This window comes from Nyctibius grandis, chromosome 8 (assembly GCF_013368605.1).
Source record: "Nyctibius grandis isolate bNycGra1 chromosome 8, bNycGra1.pri, whole genome shotgun sequence".
Lineage (NCBI taxonomy): Eukaryota > Metazoa > Chordata > Aves > Nyctibiiformes > Nyctibiidae > Nyctibius > Nyctibius grandis.
The window spans coordinates 31,627,989-31,653,507 of NC_090665.1; the positions used below are offsets into that span (position 1 = coordinate 31,627,989).

General features: G+C 39.8%; 1 protein-coding gene across 4 annotated transcripts in view; it reads left to right on the plus strand.

The window, feature by feature from the left end:
* The window catches only part of TGFBR3 (transforming growth factor beta receptor 3), a 123,291-nt gene that overhangs the window by 66,802 nt on the left and 30,970 nt on the right, over positions 1-25,519 (plus strand). For all 4 annotated transcript variants that reach the window (XM_068406689.1, XM_068406688.1, XM_068406692.1 and 1 more), the window contains 3 exons: positions 4,493-4,630; positions 17,530-17,713; positions 23,473-23,641. In XM_068406689.1, the coding sequence (XP_068262790.1) occupies positions 4,493-4,630; positions 17,530-17,713; positions 23,473-23,641 (491 nt within the window). The remainder of the gene's footprint in view (positions 1-4,492; positions 4,631-17,529; positions 17,714-23,472; positions 23,642-25,519) is intronic.

The following is a 25,519-nucleotide window of genomic DNA, read 5'->3' on the forward strand; positions in this document are numbered from 1 at the left end:
TTGTATTTTTTTACAGTTTTTATAACGTATATTGAAAAATGCATTCTAGCAAAAATGACAGAACTTCTCTGTGGTTCATGTCCTAGTCACAGTTGTATGATTTTTTGTTGGTCTGCTTTTTAAAAATGAATTTGTAGGTTTTGTTGTAAGATTTTTAGAATAGCTTTAATCTTTGATTTTCACCTATGGACCAAGCTGTTGTGTTCCTCACAAGTTAGCCGTGTGTTATTTGGAGGAGCGTGTGCCAACGGAGGCCGTGAAGGGCAGATGTGAGTCTGGGAAGAGCAGCTTGCTCTGACAAACATCTGTTGAAGCTGAGCCTTGCTATGAGAACCATTGCTGACACACAGGTCCAGAAGGTCAGCCTAGCTATGGATTGCACAATGAAAAAGCTGGCTATGCAACAGCTCAGTGATCAAATGAGCCTTCACTGGGAGTGAGGGCTGTGTTGGGCTACACTGACTTATTTTCCTTTACTGTTGTTATGCTGCTATCTGCTTGGTTAATGTGCCGTCCATCAGTATGTTTTAAAAATAACATGGGCAGAGCCATAGCAGCTGTTTGTTAATGGATTAGGTGACCTAAAAGTGCTTTACTCCATTTAATGATTCTGGTTTAATTTTCATTTGTTTGACCAAGCTGCTCATAGAGCTGTCTGAGATGCAGCCTTTGACTCAGGTAATATGTTGGTGAGAGGTACAAAATGTGTGTATTCTACAAGCTTGTTTGAACCTATAAGAATGGATGGAGAGTATCTCTTTTTAGATACCTCATTAAAAAAAAACCAAACAACTTATATGCGAGTCTCAGAAAAAATAATGAATTTTACCACAGAGATCAATGAGTTCAGAATTTCACACCATATCTTCATATCTAGCAGTACGGCACTGAACACATGTAGGACCGGTTTCTGATGGGGTTTCTGGGCAATGCTTCACATAAATATTTAATAATATGGATTCTGCCGGTGAAAATACAAAAAGAAAGGGAAATTTTCTAGTTAGCTCTTCTGCTATTAATTAGAAACATTAGAAAAACCTGTTTGGTGAAGTGATCTACTACCTTTCTATTAATTTGTGGAGTGTTTAGAAGGTGCTATGAACTGTCTAGACATTTGAAAAAGGATGTACCTCAAAGAGCTCATGAGCTAAGATGAGACAGAAAGGTGGCCATGGCAAGGGGAGCACCACTTAGGATTCAGACAATATATGGTTTAACTAGAGCTACAGTGGGGGCACTCTAGCAGAAATTACTTTTTGGTGAGAGATATCACTGTAGAGAGTAGGGATGAGCATCTTCCACTGCAGTGCTGTGGATGGGGGCAGCCATGCCAGAAGTTCACAGAGGGCCAAGAAGGTAGAAGCATGGATGTCACAGCAGAAAGCTTAACAAGGCAGAGCTGGAGAGAGGGACAGTGTCACGCTGGAGGTGCTGGTACAGCTGAATCTTGGAACTTGTGCTTGTGGCAATGTCATAAGCTCGTAACACCTTAGAGTCCCGTTAAGCCTTTCAGTCTCTAAAGCAGCAGTGGAAGAGGAAATTCGCGTCCCTCTGGAGCATAGTCAAAATCCAGGCTCTTACCTGGACTCCACAGTTCAAACCGCTACCTTCCGCACAGAAACACCTCTCCCCTCTCGATCATAAATATTAGAGGGAAGTAGTTACACTATGAGGAGTCTGTTAATTTTGTACGACTTCTCAGTGGGAACGGTCACATTCAGGCTAGGCTACCCAGCTGCTCCTCATCGGTGCTAGCTCTGAAGCAAAAATGAATTATGAAAAATATAATGACCAAGTTAGTCCTGAGCAGTTTTTGAGCAGCTCTGTGCGGTTTTTTTAGTCTGGAAAACCAAGCTGGTGCTGAGGACTCAGTTATGCCAAGAAGTATAGTGGCAGGGAATATATATGCCAAGGAATATAGTGACAGAGGCTGCTGCAGAAGCATGCTCACATTAACTATATTCTCTCTCAAGTTTAGGACTAGGAATATGAATTCCACATTGTGTTTTGTTGCTGTCTTACTCATGAGCGAACTGAGGAGTGCAGTAATGCAAAATTACATTTATTCTGAAAGTTTTCACAGGCCCACTTAATTTACTTATGAAAAATTAATTGATTTTGTGTTAAAGTCCTGTAGCTTTTCTTAAGGATGGTCTGTACTTTCAGGCAGAAATATAGGAAAATTCCATTATGTGATATAACTTATCCTACAGTTCCAGCCAAAGGCACGGATAGCTATATCACCACTTCTGAATATGGCTCAAACTTTGTTGATTATTTCCATACATGTATGGCAATAATCGTATATGTGTATATTATATACATATTTAATTTCCAAAGCCTAAAGGAATAGCAACTATGAAATCTGATAGTAGATTCAGTTGCAAAGAGTCTCTGATTTTCTCACTAAGGTAGTATGATTGCTCTGTATGCTCTCTCATGTGACCAAACCAACAGGCAGAAATCTTCATGAAGTCTAAAACATCTGTCTTGTCTGATAGATGTTGGCTTTGAATAAACTTGTCTGAGATCATTTGAAACAGAGATACTTCTCCATTTCCTTATTACCCAAAGGACTTGGCCTAGCTATTTCTGAAATGAAGTTTTCAGAGTGTGTTATATTTCTTGTATCATTTCTGGTTTTAATAAATACCAGAGGTTTTAAATAGCAAAAAAATTTAAAATTTCTAATAGGAGCCTCTTCTTTGCATTGGACATTCTAATAAAAACACAGCCACGGTGCAAACCCAAGCTGAGTGCCCCTGTTGGCCAGTGTGAGAGGATTGTTACTGTTTTTCTCTTCTTGGTTATTTAAGTACATAAACTTATATTATAGCTCATTTCATCAATATTTACATTAGTCTTTACTTGCTTTGGCATCAGAAGAAACCAGTTATCATTGGATGTGAAAATGTGGCTATGGATGCATATAAGAGTGCAAGTGTTTAATATTTACTCCATTTAGTGTAGCAGATTTTCTCTTTGACACTGAAGTTTAGGGAGTTTAAAATTGAATACACTTTATGCCATTTGGAGCTGAAAAAATATCAGAATAAAATTTGAACTCGTATTTGCCAGATCAGGACTGTGAAAGATGTAACTGGGTTACTTTGGTAAACTTAGATTACAGTATTTTTATTGCTTTGTAAGAAAATGTAACCCCAGAACAAGGTAATTATATTTAATAGTTTAAACAGCTTATTACTAATTAACTGTGATTACAGCTGAAAAACCACAAGAATTAATGAAAGCTTTTTAATAGCTGTGAATTTAATAGCAGTTCTAAATACCTGTTTCTTTCCACTTTCACCTCTCCATTTCTAGTCAGAACAACAAAGTGGGAGCCTTGTAAAACAAATAATTTTATCTTCTTTCTTATTTTCAGCTAACAGATGTGGTAAGTAACACAGCCAGTTGTTTGCTAGCTTTTTCACAAGTTCTTAAGTGGCAGAAAAAGGTCTTTCTGTTGTCCTTCAGCTGCCTGTCAGACCTGAGACCTAGGTTTGACTTTCACTTTTCAGTGATGGTGAACTGCATTTCACTTTGGGGGTGGGAATAAAGAAAATAAAAAATTTAAAAAAGCAAGCTAACTTTTTCTTTTGGAAAGATTTTCAACAATAATGGGTACCTAATATTCAGTTTAGTCTCTAGCTTTCATCCAGTTAGTTTGCCAGAATCTGCATTCACTTTAATGGTAAACCAACAGATGCTTACCACTATATAAGAACAATGCAATAAACTCTACGTAGTGGCTTCCATGTCTCAGATTTCCTTTCAGATTCTCTAGCAGGAGACAAAATTCATTCTGAATTACCTGTATGCTCATTTTTGTGTGCCACTGCTCAAACTGGTGGTTGTGTTCGTGTTTGCTCCCTCTATACCTTTTCTAGAAAGAGCTGTGATTGTATCCTTTTAGTCCCTGAAAACAGGCATTTTCTTTCCCTAGTGTATGTTAAAATTTCTGTTGGAATTCCTTCCATAAACTAGTGTAGTGTTCGCTTGTGTTTCTGGATTTGTCCCTCCTGTTTTTTGTTTGTTTAGTTTTATTTGTTTTGCAGGTTAGATTTATGCCCTAATAGCATCAGCGGATGAGGTTTGTACTCTAAGTCAGCTTTGTAGGCTACCATCTAGAAACCAGGGATCGGAGTTTGCTTTGCAGTTCTTTTTATCTCCTTGTTCTCCAACTCTCAGCTTAGTGGTTTGACCTTTTGCATAAGCTATTTTTCATCAGCAGTTGCCAAGGTTTTCTTAAACACTTTAGCAGTGCTTTGCGAGCATAGAGCACGAATGTTAACTGTTTCGTTCTTTATATTATCTGTGCTCTGTTGAATGATTTTTTTGGAAGTAGATTAGTCTATAATCTTGAGTCAAGAGGTCTGAATGCTGAAAGCCATAATATATATAAAAATTACCTTTGATTCATTGTTTCAAATTCCACTTTGGTTTTGAAACTTATAAGGAAGTATTCATGTATTTCTGTGTTTCTCTATAGGTCACGTTACATTTGAATCCAATTTCATCAGTGCATATTCATCAGAAGCCTCTGGTATTTATTCTCAACTCTCCTTTGCCTCTGGTCTGGAAGCTAAAAACAGAAAGACTGGCACCTGGAATCCGAAGAGTTTTCTTTGTAAGTATACACAGTCCTCTGGCCTGGTCTGTATCATAGCTACTTGTCGTGCAAGACATAGTTAATGGCATTCATTTGGAAAGTGTTTAAATATACATTAAAAAAACCCAAGTTAACAGGAGGTCAGGTTTCAGTGTAGGGCTCTGGGGAACAGTTAGGTGGTAGGGCAAAGCAGTTTCAAAAAAGTACCCAATTACTTGTTATGTGAATTCAAGGAAAAGAAAGCAAAACTGCTTTTTCAGAATCTGCGTATCGTGTAGTTATTAACACTAGCAGCCATTCCAGTTCAAAAGCTGTGAGGTTGTAACAGATTGCCAGTCCTGATTAGAAGTTTATTAATACCACAGTGCAAAAAGCCTTAAAGCAATGGGAAATATTATGAGTGGACGCTAGTTGTGTGGTCTGTGACCAAAACAAATATCTGTATGTATTGAGCTCAATATGTACGATTACGGTTCATGTCCCTGATGAAGCTTGGTCTATTGAAGTGACCGAGCTAAGCCCAGAATGAAGTAATTTTTATTTCTCAGAAAGACTGGAGCACTGCTTATAATGTAGGATCCAAATATTACCTAGTATTTGTAAATCATGTCCTTACAGTTTGCCAGGACATTCAAGTTTGCTATTTGTAGTGAAACAGACAAGTTGTTTGGATTAAATTTTTAATGTGTGACATCATGTCTAATCATGAGTAGTCTTTATTAAAGTTGCAGCTTTTACTATATTCAACTCTAATTGCAGAACTAAATTTGATTATTTTTAGCTGTATCCTTATAGGGTTTAATTTTGCTCCTCCAGCACAGCTGACAGTGGTAGGCAAGACTGCTTCTGCAGTACCAGATGGGAACTTAATGGTGTCACTGTGCATCAGCAGGAGGGGAAGATGGACAATGCTGCAGCATTAGCACACTGGGAAGGGACACTGCTCTCTCAGCTGACCTAATATGTTGGTGACACCGTTAAGTGCACCAAGAGTCCTGTCACTTGCTGGACACAAAAAGCTTTCTGGGATTGTTTTTCTTTTTCCTGTCATCAGGGTACAAGAGTAAGAGTACCCTTGATATTTTGAACTTTGAAGGACTCCATCCTGTTTCCAGTACAGTGTGTTACTGATTGGTGCAAAGCACGTGGGCTTGTTCATATTCTAAGGTATTCACAATCTTAGGTTTTCTCATTACTGTGTCAGAGACTCTTGACTGTTACCATCTCGTTGAGCATTCCTGGTGTATGTCCTTGATGCAACCAGTACAGTTCAGGTCTGCTCAGATAATGACTGAGGAACAAGATGATGAACAACAGTGTGATAAGTCCTCACTCCTCTCCTCGCCAAAAGAAACAGCACCTTTCATCAGTTACTCAAGTCTTGGACTTACTTTCAGTTTAGTTTTGATCTCCTCCTACAATTACTACATCATCACTCCCATTTCATATTGGCTAGTTTGTGTTCAGCTATCTCTTCCCTTCTCTTCTTCCTTCTCTGGGATTTTCCCTCTCCCCTCGCCTTGCCTCTGGGAGTGAAGAGGTGCTCTGATGAGAGCCATCCATTTCTGCTCAGCAGACTAACGGTGTTCAGACTGTGATCGTGTTGGGCTTGCTTGATTTGGCTCAGCAGGGCTTCAGCAGGCTACATTAAGGCATAGGAACAATAGGAATGTGCCTAAGGCCTCAGCTGCCAAAACCATACAATTAGGTAAGTGTTTGCTTCAGAAAACTGTTTCAAGCTCTCCTGGTTACAAAAACAGCAGCAGCAGTCATGATTCATGCCAAACAAGAAGTTGTCTGACCTCGGGAACTGCCACAGTATACCTGGCTGTTGATGCTCAGGAAGGGGTGGGCTGTCTCTCAGGTGGGGCAGGAGTAGCTGGTAGACGCTACAGGTTTGGTTCTTGTTGGTGGGACTCAAACACCTCCTCTCAATACTTCAGCCTCTTAGGCTCTGCTGGTCATGGTAAGGGCTGAAAGTTGTGATGCCTCACACCATCCTCCGAGCACACACCTATGACGCTGGGATAACACTGCTGGCAATAAGCCGTGCAGATGTGAGAGCTTGCCTTTCTGTTGCAAGGAGTGGACTGGCTCTCGATGTTCACCCATCCCTGATCGTGTTTAAACATCTGAATAGCTCTCCATAATAATTTTGGATCTCTTCAAGTGCCATGTAATTTATGTATTCTTCCTTCTACCATGTTAAGGTTTCTATTTTTCTTTTCTGTAAAGAGCTCGAAGAATGATTTTACAGAGTAAAAAACACCAGGATATCCCTGCAATCCCTGGGCCTGCCTCTGGCCTAGAGGAGCCTGTCCCTTTGCAGAATCAGGAGTTTTTGTTTCAGATGAGTTGTGGGGCAGATAGACATACTGCTTCTGCTCTAGTAGCAGAGAGACTCCCTACCTCCTTACCAGAGCCTTCAGTAAGTTTTAGAGAATTGAGCCTAGGAGTGTAAATTGCAGCTCCAAGGGAGCTGGATGCAGAGCTCGCTTCCTTGGCCCTTGTTTGAAAATACTTGGCTTATCTGTGTACTTTTGCAGCTCTGTCTTGTTCATTCTCCTTAAATGTATAGCCAAGCCAGAAAACAGAGTATTTTGAATCATAAAATATTTCAAATTTGAAAAACATTTTTTAATGCCCATGAATTCTATGCTCAAAACAGAAATCTGTGTCACGCATACCATAGGAGTGTCATAACTATTGTGTCTGTCTCTATGGAAGCCTCAGGCAGGATAATCATGGACTTTCCAGGTTCTCCTTCAGACTATTCATACAATACATTCATTCACAATTTTATTAATATACTGTATGTAAAGTATGAATTGCACTGTTTCATTGATTGATCCCTAGTTAGAAAGGTAAGTAGTGTAAAGAAGTTTAAATGGCAACTTCTGGGACTTACTGGTGATAAAGACAACATCCCTAGAGCCAGGTCAAAGTTTGTAGTTAAAGGATCATGTAACCAGTAGTGAAGTCCTAGTTACTTATTTCTTTTTATTGCTAGCTATTATTTTTTTCCATGTAAAGCATCATAATAGAGTTCTTAAGCTGTTATAGGGAAGTGTGTTTGAATAAATAAATAAAAATTACAAATTGTTTTAGAAGATCCAAGGTTATTTCTAACGAAGATAACACCAGGATATGAGCAGATAATGAATCAGAGCACTCTGTAAAGTGTTGCTAGTACTATTGTACAGGTGGAGGAACTAAGGCACACTGAGCTTAAATGATGTTTGTGTTGGAGCAGAGGGTGGAGTCAAGGCTATATCTTCTTGGTGTCCTCATTAGGAAAATGGTCTGCTACCTTCGCTCTGTGAATTCATTGAGTTTCCACTAAAGGTAAGCTGCCCCAGACTGCTTTATTTAAAGGAAAGGCTGAAAAGATTTAAAGCTTGTGTCAGCACATATCCAAAAGACCAGGAAAATAGAGTACTGATGAGTTGGGCTGGAGTTTAGCTTCTTATCATATAGTTCAAGCTTGGATTTTTGCCTTGGGCCTGGTCCTCCATTAGGCACAAGTTTAAAATGAATTGTGTGTGTGGGAAATCCAGCCTTTGGGTGTATAGTTATAGCATAGAGGGAAGCACAGAGTACCTTCTTGATAAACATTTTTCAGTATAAAAATGTAAATGCGGTGTATACATGTGGGTTTGCACTTAGTTTTATCATGTGATGCACATAGCTTCACTCAGCACAGGGACTTGTCACACGCTTTATCTTCATGGAGGCAGCTCACAGTTTCACTTTTACAAAATGTCTACTGGTGGCTAAACCTCACAGTGGAATAAATGTTCATTAAAATTAGATAGCATGACCCAACCAAACCAAAGGTTGTGTTCTGTACATCAGGCTTTTTTTAATGTCATGTTTTGAAGACTTTTTTTCCAAACCCATGGCAGTGAGTGGAAGCGTGGTGATGCTTATGGAGTGATGATGGTACTTTGGAGGAAGCCTTCTGAGATGGGGTACGGGTGTTAAAGGGAGTTGTTCTTTACTGGTCTGTTGCCTTATTGTGTTGTCATTTTGCTTCTCGGGGCATCTTTTCCCATCTGTAAACCAGAGACAACACTACTGAATAGTCTTAAGAAAAAATTTTGACATCTTGATAAAAACCAGACATAAATTTGTGTGTTTTAGAGAAATATATGGTGACTACATAGTGTGGTGTTAACAATACATTTGGCATAGACAGGGTTATTTTCAGACTCTACATGAGTTATATATATCTTGATGGGTTAAGTAGGTGGTGCTCGGAAAATTATTGTGATTTTAGTAAAGTAAGTCTTGAGTTTATTCTCATAGTGTTAAAAATAAATATACCTAAGTATCATGGCATTTCAATCTGAAAATACCTGAAATGGGTTAGTGCATGAACTCTGCCTGACCTAAGTAATTGAAAATCACCACTTTGATTACTGGTGTATCTAGTCCTGTTAGCCTGATTGGATGCTTTTACATGTCACAAAAATACAACAGTTTGGGAATGGGCATTTTCTGTTCAAGTGTTTCTGGGCTGGACCATCAGCCCCCTCATCACTCAGAAGAGCAATGCATAGGTGAGAAGGTCTGCTCAATTCAGCAAGGGGAATACTTGGCATCTGTGCTAAATATTTTTTTTTTTTCCTCAGCAGGAAATAAGTGCCAAAATTATATCGTAAAGGGGGAGTGGGAGAGGGGTTGAAGGACATCTTCACTGGTGATCAGGCTGGTTAGATTATGACAGATTGCAATTTTACGTAAGCTAGGCAACACCTGTAGAAAATGTTTGGGTTTTTTTTCACCTGTGTTCTTGTTGCAGGTCAATCTTGGAGAAAAACCTTATCAGACCTCTTCCACCACCCCACTTTTAAGTATTCATATAACAAAATAATTTCCTCCCTTCCATCAAGTCATTATTTCTCTCTTTCCCTAAAAGCAGTTTATTGCAAACATGTCTTGGCAGAAAACCAGAAGTTTTATGAAACTGCCCAGAAAGAGGTTTTTATAGGTGCTACTCAGCAAGTGATTTTTTTCTTTAGATTTGGTAGCTTTCTCAGTTGCTTTTATAGCCTATGGGCAAGTCAAAGTAGTGAGAATTAAATCAATTAAAGAGGGGGCCCGATCCTTTGTGATTTTCTGGCAGAAATCACTGTTAGACTAGATCCAAAAACCCCTTAAATACCTACATATGTGATTTTATATAATATTTGATTTAAGATGTGATGCTTCAGCTCTTCTCTGAATTAGTTATTCAGGCGATTGAATGACTAAGAGTTATGGATGAGAAAGCACTTATGCAAGCAAATAGCCTTACTCACAAGAACCCCTTTAATAGGACTGAATGTGTGTGTTAAGTTAGTAAAATGGCGGAAGGAACAGCGGAGATGATAAATACAAAACCAGATCACATGCTCTTGGCTTGAGATTTGAAAAGAAAAAAGAAAAGCTTTAAAGAAGAATAAGTGATAGAATGAAGAGTTTAATTATTAGTCATTTCTGTACTTCTAAGAAGAAAAAAGCCATGTTCTTATTACTTCAGCCAATAGCTGGTTTATTCCTTTCACTTCATGAAAATATGGTTCACATATTTTGGGTCTCTGCCACCAAACCACAGGCTGTTCTATGGTTTGCACTAGATTTTGGATGACTGACAAAACTCACTGAAAAACAAGTGTTATTTGTTTTCCTGTGCCTAGTATTTAACGGGAAATCAGGAGGCTAAATTTCCAATCACTGGTTAAACAGACCCAGATGTGAACAGAGTGCTCTGCTAAGAGAAGAGTGAGAAAGGATAGGAAATGCATGACTAGTGATAAATTTGGTATAAATAGTGACCTTTCACTATTCAGAGTAAAAGCAGTAGATTTTCAATGTTGTGTAACAGTGTGAAGAGGAATTTAAAAGGATGTTTAGATTTCTATAGAATCCTGGGTTTGTTTTTTTTTTGTAAATCTTCATGGTTGTTCTACTCAGGAGCTGGAAATAATCCTGTAGTTGCCCTTTTCCACTTGGCAGAGTTCATATTCCCCTTTCTCCTCCCCACACCATTTCCTTGCCTTTTGAAAGAATGTGAAAATAACATTAAGTGTCTACTTAAAAGCAGTGTTTAGTAAACAGTAACTCTTATTCTGCTTTTCATAATAGTAAATTTCCCTGGAGACTTTGTCTTGTGTCCTGATTCAACCACCTGCAAAATCCTGCTTTTCTGAAGTCTATATAACTAGTTTACTCCAAGAAATATCAGGGGGACCTCAGGCTACATGTGGTGGTTGTTCTTACGTTCTTGGCAATAGGGTGGAAGGATTTTGTCAGAAGTGCGGATGGCAGAAAATGACAGGGTGGTAAATATATGTTTGAAAGTGATGCATTGTCTGCATTCAGTAATGGATTCAGTAATAAAAGGAGCTCAAGAGTACAATAACCCTAGTAAGGCATCTTTAAATATCTAGGTTTTTTTTTCATTCAAAGCTTGCTTCATGAAGGCGTTACAGAAGAGAAGTGGTATTTTTGGCTTAGGAAGCAAGATACAGTACATGAAGCAAATATGCAGTATGTAGTAAAAAGTGTCTATATGTGGTAGTGTGATGTCCCAAAATAGGGAAATTTTATGATGTATAGGTGTCTTCTGCTTTTACTGTAAGCACTTTGGTTTAGGCAGAAATTTTTCAAAAATACTAACTTACCAGTAAATTTCAATGGAAGCAAGGCAGGTCAAAGTGCTTTAGTTTCTCCTTTCATGGGATGTTCTAGTCCTGTGCTTTTTTGGAGCCTAGTTTGCTAAGAGTATCACATAGTTCGTACTAGACTTCTCCTATCCCAGGTGATTTAAGCCATCTTTCGAAACTCAGGCTTTATTGCTTGGTGTTTCTTTCAGCTTCAAGAGCAGGCTGTCTTGCTGAGTCACTGCTCCAAACAAACTTTGGGAGTGTGGGTGGTCTGGATGCTGCTGCCTCTTGGATCTGATGCTGGTCTTTCTCATTGCTGCCACTAACTGATCCTGAGCACCTCCTTCTCACAGTCCCTGTAGGAGCCCAGACCCACCACTTTCAGAGCAAAGGAGGCTGATAGTTAGTAAGACTTGGGCTTTAGGTTAAACCAGGCTGCAAGAGTAAGGAAAGAAACAACATTCTGGCATTTAATGGGTTCCCAGGTGTGTTCCCAGACCTGTGTTGCAGGAGGCTGAAGGGCCTGGAACTTGCAGCTGTGATGGTCTTTTCCCTTCTGCATGGTCACGGCTCCTTTCCTTCTTTGCTTGCCTCAGTAAACAGGGGGTTTAGCTAGTGGAAGTTTACAGAAGCAGGCAGTGAATTTTGGCAGACTATTGGTGTTAGTGACGTGGAGATAATAAATCACATCAGGTTGTGTTACTGAGTCATTGATTCCAGTGGAAACTATAGCTGCAGTTGCATAGATATGCTTTAATTCCCCCCTTCTTTTCTTCCACTAAACTGAATCTAATTTGAAACAGAATCCCTGGAAAAGCTTCTGCTACCATATTTTGTTCAGATCAAACAAGTGTTACGTTGACTCTATTAAGATGTTAGATTAATGTGAGATGAGTGGACAATTACCTGTGTGCAATTAATAAACCTCTGCTGAGCCCTAAACTTTGGGAACAGATTTCCCCTTTACACAGATTTTTTTTGTTTGTTTGTTTCCTTTTATCATTTTAGTAACTGTTCCGTGGGGGTTTTGAAAGTTGCACTTGCTTTGACACAGTTTCAGCTTTGATGGAAAATCCCAGGGTCTTCTTTCTAGATACATAAAGATGTGCAAGAGTCTGATCCCACAAGGTTCTACTTTAATCCCAAGAAAGCGTTGAGCAGCGCTAATTCTTATCAAGATCTTTGGTGTTTGGCGAACTGAGTATCTCCTAGGAAGCAGAATGAAAATCTGAAATGTAATTAAGATAATGCTGCTGCTTTTATGTGTTTGTTTTCAAAAATGTGAAAACTGGAAGTGGAGTTTTGTGATGACTGTAAGTGGTCTTGAGAGCACTAAACTGAAAATGAGAAATCTTACTACTGCCTGAAAGCATCGCACCTCTGTGGCTGGTACGACTATGCAAAGCTGATAGATGATTCACAAATGCTGCATGTCATTTCAAAAGCAGAATGTTTCTTAGTCACTTACCAAAATTAACTGTTCTCTTAGTGATTACTGTATGTTGTATATGGATTTATGAACAACAAAGGATATATTTTTGAGTTTCCAAATACCTGATATTTCTCCATCCATGGCTTTACGTTTCCTCTGTAATGGGACCAAAGCACATCAAAGTACATTATCTGAAAAAAAAACAGCTGAGTCTGAACCCCATGTGGGCTGCTCTGAAAGTTGGTTCAAATTTTTTAATTTTATTCTGAGCAGATTTACTCTTCTCCTACGTGTTGCCCCACAGGTCTGATACTGTATAGCTTGGGTAAAAATATGAAGGATGCTGCTTCTCTTCTGCTAGTATATTAGCCTCAGTCTTGGCTTTATGGGTGGCTTTGTTGGTCACTTGTGCTGGAGGGGCCTTGGTGAGTAGTGGTGTAGCTGTTGCTGTGAGGGGAGGGATTGGTAGCTGTGGACACTTAACTTTGTATTCTAAGTCATCTCCCAAAGGTGCCTACCCCTCTCTCAAGGCTAAATTATGAACTTGCTTCTTACTTGGGAGTTCTGAATTATAACTACATTACATACTTAAAATGTCATAAAGCAAACAAAGTAAATATCCCCCCTGGATCAGGTTCAAAGAAAAAAAAAAAAGCAATAAACATTTAAAAGGAGAGAAGGAAATAGGTAAAATAAGAAACAGAAGACGCTATTTTGAGTGTGAGCAGTGTTCACGCTCACCAGTGTATATATTTGGGATGACTCGGGGTTGGTTCTGAGAGTTGTTCCTTCTGGGGAATAGTAACTTACACCATTTGGCACTTCTGCCAGGTAGCTGATGTCCTGAACTACCACGGCAGCCTTGCAAGGGCAGTTTTTGTAAGACTGGAAAGTTTTAAGGGATGTATAAAGGCCTTTCCCCCTCTCCCCCCCCATCATTAGAGGTATATGTTTCCTTGCCTCTGTACAGTGCAAAGAAAATTACAGTGCCTAGTTCCCACGATGGTCAGCAGGGCAGTAGTGTGTGTAATCAAAATATGGTCCTAAACATGTTTTGTTCTTTGATAGAATACTTAGGTTTTGGTAGCAAATTTTCAAAATACTGTACTTGATCCTCATTTCCTCTGACTGCAAAAGACCCCTTTGAGCTGGGGTCCTTGCTGTGGTTAGTGGCCATGGCCAGTGTCTTTTGGTCTTACAAGCTGATTTTCCATGTCAAGCTTGGAATTTTCCTCATTTAGCGTCAGAAATGTGACAGGGCACATAGGTGAACTCAGTAGCAGGGGATGTTTCTGGTGCAGTCACTTTTGATGTCCTCACAACAGGAAGAAATAGAGCTGGGGCACTTTTTCCACTCTGCAGCCTCTGAAAGTAACCACTGAAGGAGATGAAGTGAGGAGATAAAAGTGTATGTGACAGCAGTTTCTTAATCACGCAGTCGGCTGTGTAATAAGTGTTCAGATAAAAATTGTTGATATATTCCCAAATATTTAAAACATTCTTTGGTTTTAATGCTCTGGCTTATCCTAAGTACGTTAGAGAGAGCTAGTTTTGGTTTGTTCTGAAGCGTAAGTAGTTAATGTTCAAGGCAGGTGTTGAAACAGTGATGGTTGCCTTTTTTGGAAGAGTCTGTTGAATTCTTTCCAGAAAAAATAACGTGCTTGGCTCACTTAACCTTGTCTTAGGTCCGTGTAGTAAAAATCCCAACATTGGCAGGCGCAGCAGAACTCTGCACTCCTTTCTAAAACCTGGTAGTGGAACGAGCATTTCAAATAGACTTTAGTATGTGATTAAAAAAAAAAACAAACCAAATTATGATAAGCTTTGTGTTTATTTAAAGATGTTTACTGTATGATCATTTAGTAAGGATGCTTGTGGCAGACTTCTTAGTTGCTCTGCTTTCCATTTGTCGGTTCCTCCCTAGTAGGACTCAGTAACTGTGGGGTTCATTGATAGGATCTGTCTCGCAGGAAGACATTTGTCATGCCACAGGATGATGCAGAAAGTTTTAAAGTTTTAATTAGTAATAAATGGAAAACCAAGTGTATTCTGAGGAAGAAAGCTGTTGTGTTAGCAGGCATTTAAATATCTCAAATATCAAATGAAAAATACAGTGAAAAGGAATAAGATTTTCTTTCATGCTTTCCTCAAATGTCCTCATTGATACTTCTTTACTCTGATACTGACCATAAAAAATACCAGAACCATTGTGAAATAGTGTAAATGAAAAGCAATTGCTGTACTTAATGGATAAACTGTAGTATTTTTGAGGTAGTTAAGGAGTTTTGTTCCCGAGAGTGGAAAGCCAGCATCTATTCAATATCCCTGCAAAATATGAACTGGTTAAGTCCTTAAAGCCTGCATTTTTTGTGCATGGGAGATGCACAGGAGACAAGATGTCTCACATGTCACAGCTATAAAAGACAGCCTTGCTACCAGGTGCTCTGTATGCAATCTCCGCGTGACCTGTCTTGTGCTCTGTCAGTGTACTCTTCATCCTACGAGACTGTGCACACTGTAAAATTTAATGTGTTAGGAGCGTTGCAGAGATGCCCCATAAAACCAGTCCATGGCGTAGCTGCTTCTAAGTGGTAGAAGTACAAAATGGATGCTATTTGCTAAATACTTTTTTAAAGGTAACTTGTTGCTATCTTTGCCTAGTATTGTAGATTTGGGGGCAGTGGATTTTCTCTAATGGCAGAGTTTGCTTTCTTATTTGAGAAGAATGCTAATATGGTATATTCTGTGTTACACTGAATAAAGACTTTTTTCATTTAAAGGAAGTGTTTTATGGTAGTCATATGAAAAACAACAAATAAGGAAGATCATTCAGAATTGAAACAGATGTTAGTTTAAACTTTGAAAACTATTCTGGCAAAAGGAATCCCTTTATCTTTTGACAGGTCTGGTCAAATTGAACTCTGAATTACATGGGCCTTCTCTTAAGAGGAAAGTATGTGATATGTGCTTAATAAATGCTAACATAATAGCTGGAGGCACAGGGAAGAACTTTAGAATTCTTTCTGTGTACCAAAGGGTATAATTTATATGTCTATTTTGACAAATATTTGTAGTTGCTAAACAAACTGATATATAACATCCTGAAATAGTGGTGTGAACAATAGCTCCAGGGAAAGTAATAGTTGGTTGCCTTTAGTTAATTTCTGTGATTGGAACCTGACTTCTGATCATCTCTGTTAAATACTTGCTATTGATGTATTTTGTTGTTTAAAAGGTTAGACATACTTATGACCATTATCCTGCTATAACATGTAAATAATACTCAGGACAGGTTAGACATTGTTAAGATGTATTTTTCACTCTGTGGATCATCACCATTAGTAGTTTTGGATTTTCAGTTGGAGAAAAAACCTATACTTTTTTTCCACCAAAGAAGTCTGGGTTAGTGGAAAGACAGGGAAAGGGAAGGGAGAGGAGAGCAGCAGAGTGACTCACACTTCTTCCCGGGCTGCTCTGGGGACAACACAAGAAAATGATCCTTCTTTCCTGAAGCCTGCTTTGCTGCAGCAGTCTGGAAGTAGGGGCTGTGTGTTGTATCTGAGCAAGCACTGCTTACACACCGCACCAGGGAATATGTCCAAAGAAATCTTCACTGATGCGTTCAGACCTGAAAGCTTATTCATCTTGCTGTGCTTTCTCACTCAAGCACATGTTATTCTTGACTTGATGTTTTAGATCTTAGTGAAAGCGTGCATGGAAGGGCCAGCCCGGGTGGGGCATGCAGGCCCCAATCCTCAAGCAGCTTGAAGGAAGAGGCAGTGAAGAGTATGGATGGGTGATGTCTACTGAGGTTGGGCAGATGAAGGAATGCTTTTCTTTCACCACTTGCTATAGGGACCTCTTGAGAACTGGCAAATATTCTGGAAGTGCTGGCCACATCTCTCTGCAGGGACAGAAGAGCCAAAAGGTTGCTGTTGGGATGATCTTGCTTTGCAGTAAATCTGGAATGACTTGTTTATCTCTCAAGGCCAATGCAAGTTGAAGCAGGTCCCAACCTGAAAGAGAGTCTGACCCTGTGCCCTCTTCTTTTCTTGAATGATGCTGCTGCCAATCCAGTGAAGTTGTATTTGAAAATCTTAGGCTTTCCCACAGAACCTGTTACACTTCTACTTTCTGTTTTTCCATTTTGACTATTTTAAACAACATTTTAGTTTTTCCAGTCAAGACCTGAGTTAATATAACCTATTTGTAAGGATTTTTCTGAAGATGTATAACTCATCTGCTCTATGTGTTAGACTAAAGCATTTCCTCACTTCCTGTAAATAAGGCAACAGTCAATATCTTCCCTTTCTCTTAGCCTTTCTCTTTCCTTACTCTGTTTCTCTGTTGGCCTTTATCTGTCACTGAGCTTGGACTCATGTTCTTCCTGATGTGGGAGTTATTTCAGTAGTTCCCAGTTTTATTGTGCTTCACATCCTTCTCCCCCTTCAGTTCCTTATTCTTACTTTCTCCTGTCTTAGTTTTCCTCTTGTCTTCCAGCCCTCCCCTCGCCCTCACAGTTCATCCCCCCCTTGCAGAACTGTTGTACCACTTCTGCAGCAGTACGACTTCGGAGAGTGGCTCTGAGCCCCCCATTAGTCAGCTGCCACGTGCAACCCAGCCGGGCTGGTGGGTGCTTCATTTTTGAAAAAGATCTCCAAAAAAGTTATCAGTATGCAGACATTAAACACATGAAGTTTAGGCATTGTTGGAAATAAGCCGTATAATCGCCTTCAGTGGATGCATTTGGGTGTGACAGATCATGTTGCTTAAATATGCTACCTGTCTGTGCGGTTAAATGTACCACATTAAAAATACGTTTTTATTCCCATCAGGTGTCTTTAGGTTCCGTTGTTCAGTTTGAGAAGGGAAATTTCTCCTTGTCAGCAGAAACGGAAGAAAAGCTTTTTCCTGACAAAAATGAACATCTGCTACAGTGGGCCCAGAAGGAATATGGAGCAGTAACGTCTTTCACTGAACTCAAAATATCAAGAAACATCTATATTAAAGTAGGAGAAGGTAAAACAAAACAAAACCAACAGAATTGATAGGTACTTATAGATGTTGAGAATAAGTCTTGTTGTAGTATTATTTCACATTTTTTATTTTAATCTTTAAACATACCTCTCATTTTCCAAGAGATGTGATCTGAAAGGGGAAGGCAGAGAAATAAGAGCAAGTCTAAAGACCAGACCTTGGATTTAGGCAACTTTTAATGGGTTCTGGTGCATAATTTTGTGCTCATAAATGTGGATGCAATTGGTCAGAATCTTACAGGAGTCAAAGCTTCACCTTTTAAAAGGAATAAACTACTCAGGGTGATTGTTTGGGTGTCTTCATCTAAAGGACTGAAGTGGAGGGTAATTTCTAAAAAGACAAGAGTCATATTTTTTTTTCAGTATTTGTTTGTATAACGATCCAGACTACTTTGGGCAAAGAATTATTGCTTTCCTCACCAAAATAAGTTACCTCAGTCTGATGTCCTTGTGTATTTTCATCCCAAGGAGAAAGATTTCCTGTCCCTGTGAGCCTCATGCCAAATTCATCAGGTGGCCTAGGGCAGGTGGGAGAGGACTCTGGCTCCTCAGGGATTTCACAGGCCCATATGAAGGCAGAGTTTGGGCTGTAGCTCTGTAGCTGAGCAACGTTGGAACAACTTAACAATATGAGCCTCTGCAGCACCTTCTGGCTCATGCTTTCACTCAGCTAGCTGCAGGTCACGTGGCATGTCTTCTGCAGGGGAGTTCCACCTGAGCTGGTCATAAACCGTGGATAACACAAGAGCCACAGCTCTTCTCTTCACTATATTCTTGGAGCAAGGCAGTCGGTTCAGAAGGATTTATGCCCTACTTACCTCTATTCAAGTTAGTTTTCTGGAAAATATATAGTTAGTGAAAGGAAGTTTGCAGGGAGAGCAGACTTTCCTCTATTGTGCAGGATGATTGGGGGTGACATTTTCTTTTTTGCAGGTATGGGATGTTTTAAGATATCAGTGTTCTTTGCCGTAATGGCCTGCAATTCACTTTTTTTTTTTTTCATTCTCTGAAGATCTCATCCATGTTCAGGCTAAAGCAAACATCCAGGTTTAGGCTAAACCGAAAGCAGCAAGAATAAAGGCTGGTAAAAGTGAACTGGAACTGAGTTGCGTCGCAGCTAGTGGTCCAGATATTTCAAAACTAACTGTTGTCTCTCAAGAAGTTCAGTGATGGGAAAAGTAGAAATCAATAAAACATTTTATCAACAGCCAACAAGTACTGGTGGGCTCAACATTTACTAGCACTAGCAGCCTAATTTAGTAGTACTTCAGCAATATTTCTAGAGAAACCCCTGCATAGCTGAACTAATTGGCTACAAAAAAAAAAAACAAACAAAAAAACCCACAAACAACAAAACTGTCTGTGGAGAAAACATTCTTTCCTAACCACCTGTATTTGATCATTTGATTTCCTGAAGCATGAGGCTTGCCCCCCAAAATCAGAACATGCCTGTGTTGGTTTTATCCAAATCCTGCCAAATTTGTACAGGATTCCCCTGCGTGATTTTTGTTCTACTTGGCACCAGTCTTGGATTTTAATGCCAGAAAATTATTCAGAAATATATTTATTAGCTTATTGAAGTGCTCTTGGAACGTATACATGGGAGTAGTGGTCTCTGCGTTGCAGAGGTGAACATTTAATTAAATATGTCAAAAAAGAGATAAAATTGTTTGTTGATTTGCATGTCTTCAGTCAAACTAGGCAGCTAAATAGAAGAGCTTTGCATCATCTTTAGAATGTGTTAAAACAGAATTTAATTAGAAGTACACAAAATGGAACTTGGCAGGCAACCAAAACAGACAGTTTCTGAGAAGGCTCCTACAAACTAGCTCAGCTGTAACCATATTTGATTTTGATTTAAATTCTTGGCAGAAGAATGAATATGCGTGTATGTGTGGGGGTTATGCATGTGTTCGGGGTGGGGAGAGGGTCAGTTCTTGAACTGCAGCAGTCATGCAAGGAGTTCTATGGAAACCACGTGGGACGTGGACCTGGTCCACTTCTCTGCAGAGTGAAGGATGGAATCACTAGATTCCACAAAGCGCAGCGTATGCTGATGGACGTTACAGGCTTTTCATACAAAACTCACGCTCCTGGAGTGCTTTAGTCAGGTACCCTCAGCTGCCGGTCTGTGAATCACTGCTAGTATTACTCATGTTCTATAGGTGATCGTATGAAGTAGTTCCTTGCTATGTGACTGGTACAGAATTTAATGGCAGTATTCATGTAATTATCTACATTTCAGCTTCACTCAGGTTACAAAAATCTGAAACTAGAAGATGTAACATTTTAGAAGTGGAGGCTGTAGCTGAATACAGCAAACAGAAAATGCAAGCCAGAGGACAAAAAGATCTGAAGAAGGGTGATCTTTCATAGAATAAAACTGCTTCTGATGCCATGGATCTCTGAAATCACTTTTGAAGCTGCAAATGAAAGGCAGCTGAGCGAGCTAGCAAACTGGGTCGGGGCCAAGTGCATCTGAATCCTGTGGATTCGAAAGAGTGGCTGTTTAAATATTGCTTGAATGGTGAGCACAGTGAGAACTTAAAGGAGCCAGAATGAGGGTTTGGAGGAAGGGAGCACAAGAAGTGGTGTTCTTGTTCTTGCTTTGATTTGTGTAATGAAGGAGATGGCAAAGTGATTGCCGTGATAATCGCTGTCAGATTCTAGAAAGCAGGACTGCTCATGGTGAAAGTGATCTTAGTACACGTTTTTCAGCAGAAGTCAGTTTAATTCCTCACGCTTCAATAAGATGCGATTATACAAGTCAGGAAGACTTGTCAGTTAGCTAAATGTTACCTAACGCATCCAGTACTGCCAGTGTAAATCCAGGGCAGATGTGCTAGCCTGGAGGGAGCTAAATTCAACGCATTTATTAGCTAAATAAGAAAAAAAAATAGCCGTAACAATAACTAGACTGGAAAACGTACAGTCTGTTTACAGATCGTAACACTGTGCTCCTGTCCTGGCAGAAGCTGAAGCTTCAGTCCTGACTCTGAGTTTTTACCCTGTACACACTAGTGCATGTATCCTGCACACTGTACTTGCTTGGTTTAATACTTGTAGGTGATTGCGTGGTGTCAGGCTTTAGCTGTGTGTCCTGCTGGGGGGTGAGTACTGCCGAGAGTTTCCACCCTCCCTCCAGAGACCACTGCAGCCCCTTCCCTACTCCCGTTTATACCCTGCCATTAAACATCAGTCGAAGTTCTGATCTCCGTTGTGCCTAATGGCTAGTAAACTGCAAAACACAGACAAAAAAGCCCCACCATCAGAGTGGCTGAGGAAAATCCCAAATGCCTCGTTTATCCCCAGCTCAGACTTTGAAAGGCAAACTCTTGCTTGGATGGGATTTTTTTTGCTGCATCAGACTGGTGCTGCCCAGGGTGCTGCCTGTCTTGGAGAGTGACACCTGATTAACGGTGCTCATTTTCACAAAAACCTCCTCATGATTTTAAGCTGGGATACTCAACTTTTATCCAGTTTAGCCAAGAACCTGCAGATGACACCTAATTTGTGCAGAATAGAGCAGACGGTGTCTGTCCTCATCTGTAAAATGGAGGTGCTGCCCACAGGAACTACAGATCCAGGTGTGCAATCCTTCATCTTCACCCGAGCAGCCTGGCACACACCGAAGGGGAAGGCTGCTGCCGGCCCCTGCCCGCAGGTCTGCCGTGTGCCTTCTGGAGGGCAGGGCCCCATGAGCCTGGGCACGCTGAGGGCATTACAGGCGAACCGCATGTCTGATCCCATATTGGGAGTCTGTGGAGATTAGAGAGGCACTGGGTCCATAAACTGGCTGTGTGCTGGCTGGTTTAGTAAGGTTTTTAATTGATTGCAGACACCTGCAGTCCCTTTCCAAAGTAAGTAGACAGCCCTGAAACTAAAAAATAAAAGAAGGGTAGTGAGCAAAGAAAGATGAAATGGATCCCCTTTTCTTTTCTGCTCCAGCCCAGATTGTGGTAACGGGTACGGACAAGAGTAAATACGTTTTGGTGAAGGGGGGAAGTAAATCTGTGCGTCAAGTAGCCAGTGACAGAGCTAAAATTTGCTGCAGAGAAAAAGCGTGCTGTTGAGTGGAGGCCCGGGCTGGGGAGCCTCCGCGCTGGTGGTGGCGAGATCAGTGGTTTTTGAGAGCTCCAGAGACATTTCACGGAAGGGCCAGAAGCAGGAACGAAGTTCTTTGCAATGGCAAACAATAGGACTTGTGGTAATTACCCACAAACTACTCACAGGCTGTACAATTCTACGGCTTGAATTGTGTTGTACGGCAGCTGAGAAGCAAATACCTAGTATCTCTGTGTGTATATATAAAGTCAAACTCAGTGTGGACCATTTGGGATCATTTTCCATTCTGTGCTGTTGTGGGAGGAGAACTGCAGCTGCATTCAAGGCCAATCTGGCAGGGCACATACCAGATGTTAGAGCAGTGCTTTTCCTGGGCAGTATGTTACAGCCTCATACAGCTTTCATAGATTCTGTAGGGAAGACAGCAAGGTTAATATTCAAAGACTACTTTGTGTAAGATCAGAAGAAACTCCCCTAATTGTTTCTGCAGTGGATGGGGTCACAGGAGTCTCTGGTCTCCCTGCAAAGTTACGTACCACACACAAATGTGCTTCAGGGGTGACATTTCACCTTTCATTTAAGGAGAAAATGCTAACAGTGGTCTCAGCTTTTAAGAGTTCATCCACAGTTTTGCGTGCATAGTGTATTATATTTGATTTTTTTCTTTTTTCTGTCTTGCTACTGACCTTAATAGGAAAGCAGCCTTTGTAAACGAAAGGTCAAAGAGCCAGCCATTTGGAATTATATTCGTACAGGACTTTGTGTCTTTGAACATGATCCATAGTCCTTCTGTGTATTATGACAATTCATCTGTAAAGCTATCTTAGAAATACGAAGTATTCCTATTTTTCAATGGAAGTACTGCTTCTGGGGGTACAGCAATGTAGGCTGTGCATGAAAACTTCGTACCAAGTGACTACTTTTTGTGTTTTGCATTGTACACTAGTTAATGCTTGTGAGCAGCTAGGCAGTTAAACCAAAAAAAGAGATTGAATATCTGCTCTAGAATTTCTTCATTTCAGTTATGGATATTACGGTCAGACTTCCTTAATATCAACAACTGATTTCATCCTTTTCTTGCTATATTCGATTTTCCATGTGCAAAAGAACTGCAGTATTTCTAGACAACACTGACTCTGACTACACAATATATAGGAAAATATATTGAGTAAGGAAATGGAAAATACTTTTTGTGATCTTTTAAATATGGCAAGTTTATAATAAGAACAAAACATTGTCTAAAGGGAGAAGGAATTGATCACAAAAGTTTTCTATGAGTTAATTTCAAAAGAAAGAAATCTTTTTTGAAAGGTGCAAGGAATAAATTAAATGTATTTTATTCACTTTGAAAAATGTTCACATCTTTTGCTTCAGTATTATTTTCAGATTTCTCTTTGCAGGGATTTTCTTTCATTAAATATTTAAATCCGTAAATAGAAACTATTCAGTTTAGAAGTATATATTTTACATCAGAGATGTACTGTGTTGTTGCAACAGGGATCTCCCTTTCAATATTATGTTGATTTGTCATAAGTGCTTATGATAGATAATAGATATAACTTTTAGCCTATGCTGTAAAATATAGTGCCACATTGAAGTAGATGCAGTACATACATGCATGGAAGCTGATATCTGTGTGTAAAGGTGCATATGCTTTCTTTTTTTTCCCCCCTCCAGATCAAGTTTTTCCTCCTTCATGCAACATAGAAAAGAATTTTCTCTCTTTAAATTACCTTGCGGGATACCTACAACCGAAAACAGCAGAGGGGTGCCTTATGTCTAATTTAGTCCAAGAAAGAGAAGTTCACATCATTGAACTGATCACTCCAAATTCCAATCCATACAGGTAAAGTATCGTCTAAATAGACTAAATCTGTTTGAAATCACAGCTAAAGATTTCAACTCTCTATTGAAAATCAACTGAAAGTAGTCACTTCATCCTTACAAGAAGAGCTTGGACCGTAGTACTTTGCCTTAAATAGAAATTAGTTCTTGAGTATGTAAAGATTTTGGATTCTGCTTCACAATCCCAGGATTTTTCTGGACAAGACTGCAGAGCACAGTTCTTATGGCCTGTATCCTGCCCCGCTTCTTGCTCAATCAGTCAAATTTTTCCAAGAATAAGGTGAATAAGGGAATGTGAATAAGGGCAGCATCTGACAGACGGGGTTTAAGATCGGACCGCTGGATGAGGTGAGAAGAGAGGTTAAAAGTAACCTTGACCTGTTCGTGGGTAGGGATGACTGGCAGCAAGGCCTAGGGCAGTGGCTCCCAAACAGTAGTCCAGAGGTTGCAAGTGATCTGCAGTCCATGGTAATTGTTCCACAGTTGGTCTGCAGAGTCATAACAGTATTTTCTGTAAAGTTTCCAGTTGAGTTTAAGGGACAGTTTAATAATTGCAGGAAGTGTTAAGGGTTGACAGTGGTCCACTAACCAAAAAAAGTTTATAAGTAGTGGTTAGGGAAAATTACTTAACTCTCTGTATGCATTATGAGGATTATCTAAATTGTCAAAGGTACCTTTGGGAGGTAAGACATTTAAAACATTCATCCTTTGCTGGTCTCTCCTAGGTCTTAGTGGGAACACATGAATGGGATTTGCTTCAGATAGTCATACCTGGAAGAGCTTTTCATAAGTGCTGAGTATGGTTGCTAGAACAGAAATTTACTATGAAACTTACATGGTTTTCTCTTTTGCAAGAAGAAAAGTACAATTTCATCAGAGATAAGGTAGAATTAAAATCCTGTCTGCATACTGCAGACACTGGATATCCAGCATTGTCCAGTTGTGCTCCTTGTGCAGTTACATTTGAGCACATCCCATCCCTAATGAGGAAATCACACAGGGAGATGGAGGGGGAAGGAGGGGTCTTTGCAAGAAGGGTAATTATCTCATTGCAAGATGATGAACCCAGAGCCTGAGAATATTCTTGCCTAGCAACTTTGGGAGAGTAAGAAAGTGCTGAGATGTAGTGGAAGTGAAGTGGGTAAGGCCAAATGATCTGCCTCTGTGTGGTGTGAGTTGCAGCCCCATCCTGAACAGGGCTGTTCTTTAGCAGCAACTTCATTGTAAGTCCCTTGCAGTGTTATGCAATGACAGACCTGTCTCCAAGCCCTCTGGGCTTTTGGCTTTGGCTGATAGGAATTTGTTTTTCAGCTGATAACACTGCAAAAATGTTTAAATGTTTTGTTATTAAAAGTAAAAAAAGTAATAAGTGAAATTCCTCTTGCTTCGTTCTTAGTTTTATGTATCATCCACAGCTATCTTTACGAAGTTTATATCCACAAAGAAACATACAGAAGCTGAGCTGGGCATGTGTAAAACTGCAGGAGGTAAAATGAAGGTCCCGAGATACACTAAGTCGCAGTGCAGAATATTAGTTGAAACCTGTTGCTTGGGGATGAGCATGTTCGTATGATATATGGCTCCATAAGATGATCTGGAAGTGAAGGTTTTTCTGTTGAATTAATATTTTGCATGATGACATGTTATTGATGGGTACAAACCCATTTGCTCTACTTACTTTACTGAGATCTTGAAAATTTGAATAGCATTCATCTATTTTCCAGCAAGCAGTAGGCTGGACATCTGTTTTCTTTTCTTTTTAAAGTAAGTGTATATCCAGAAGTATTGGAAACTGCATACACGGCTTAATTCCTCAACACACGCAAGATCCTAAGCAAAGTAATTTTCACAGTTTAAGTGCTTAGGCAGAGACATTCCC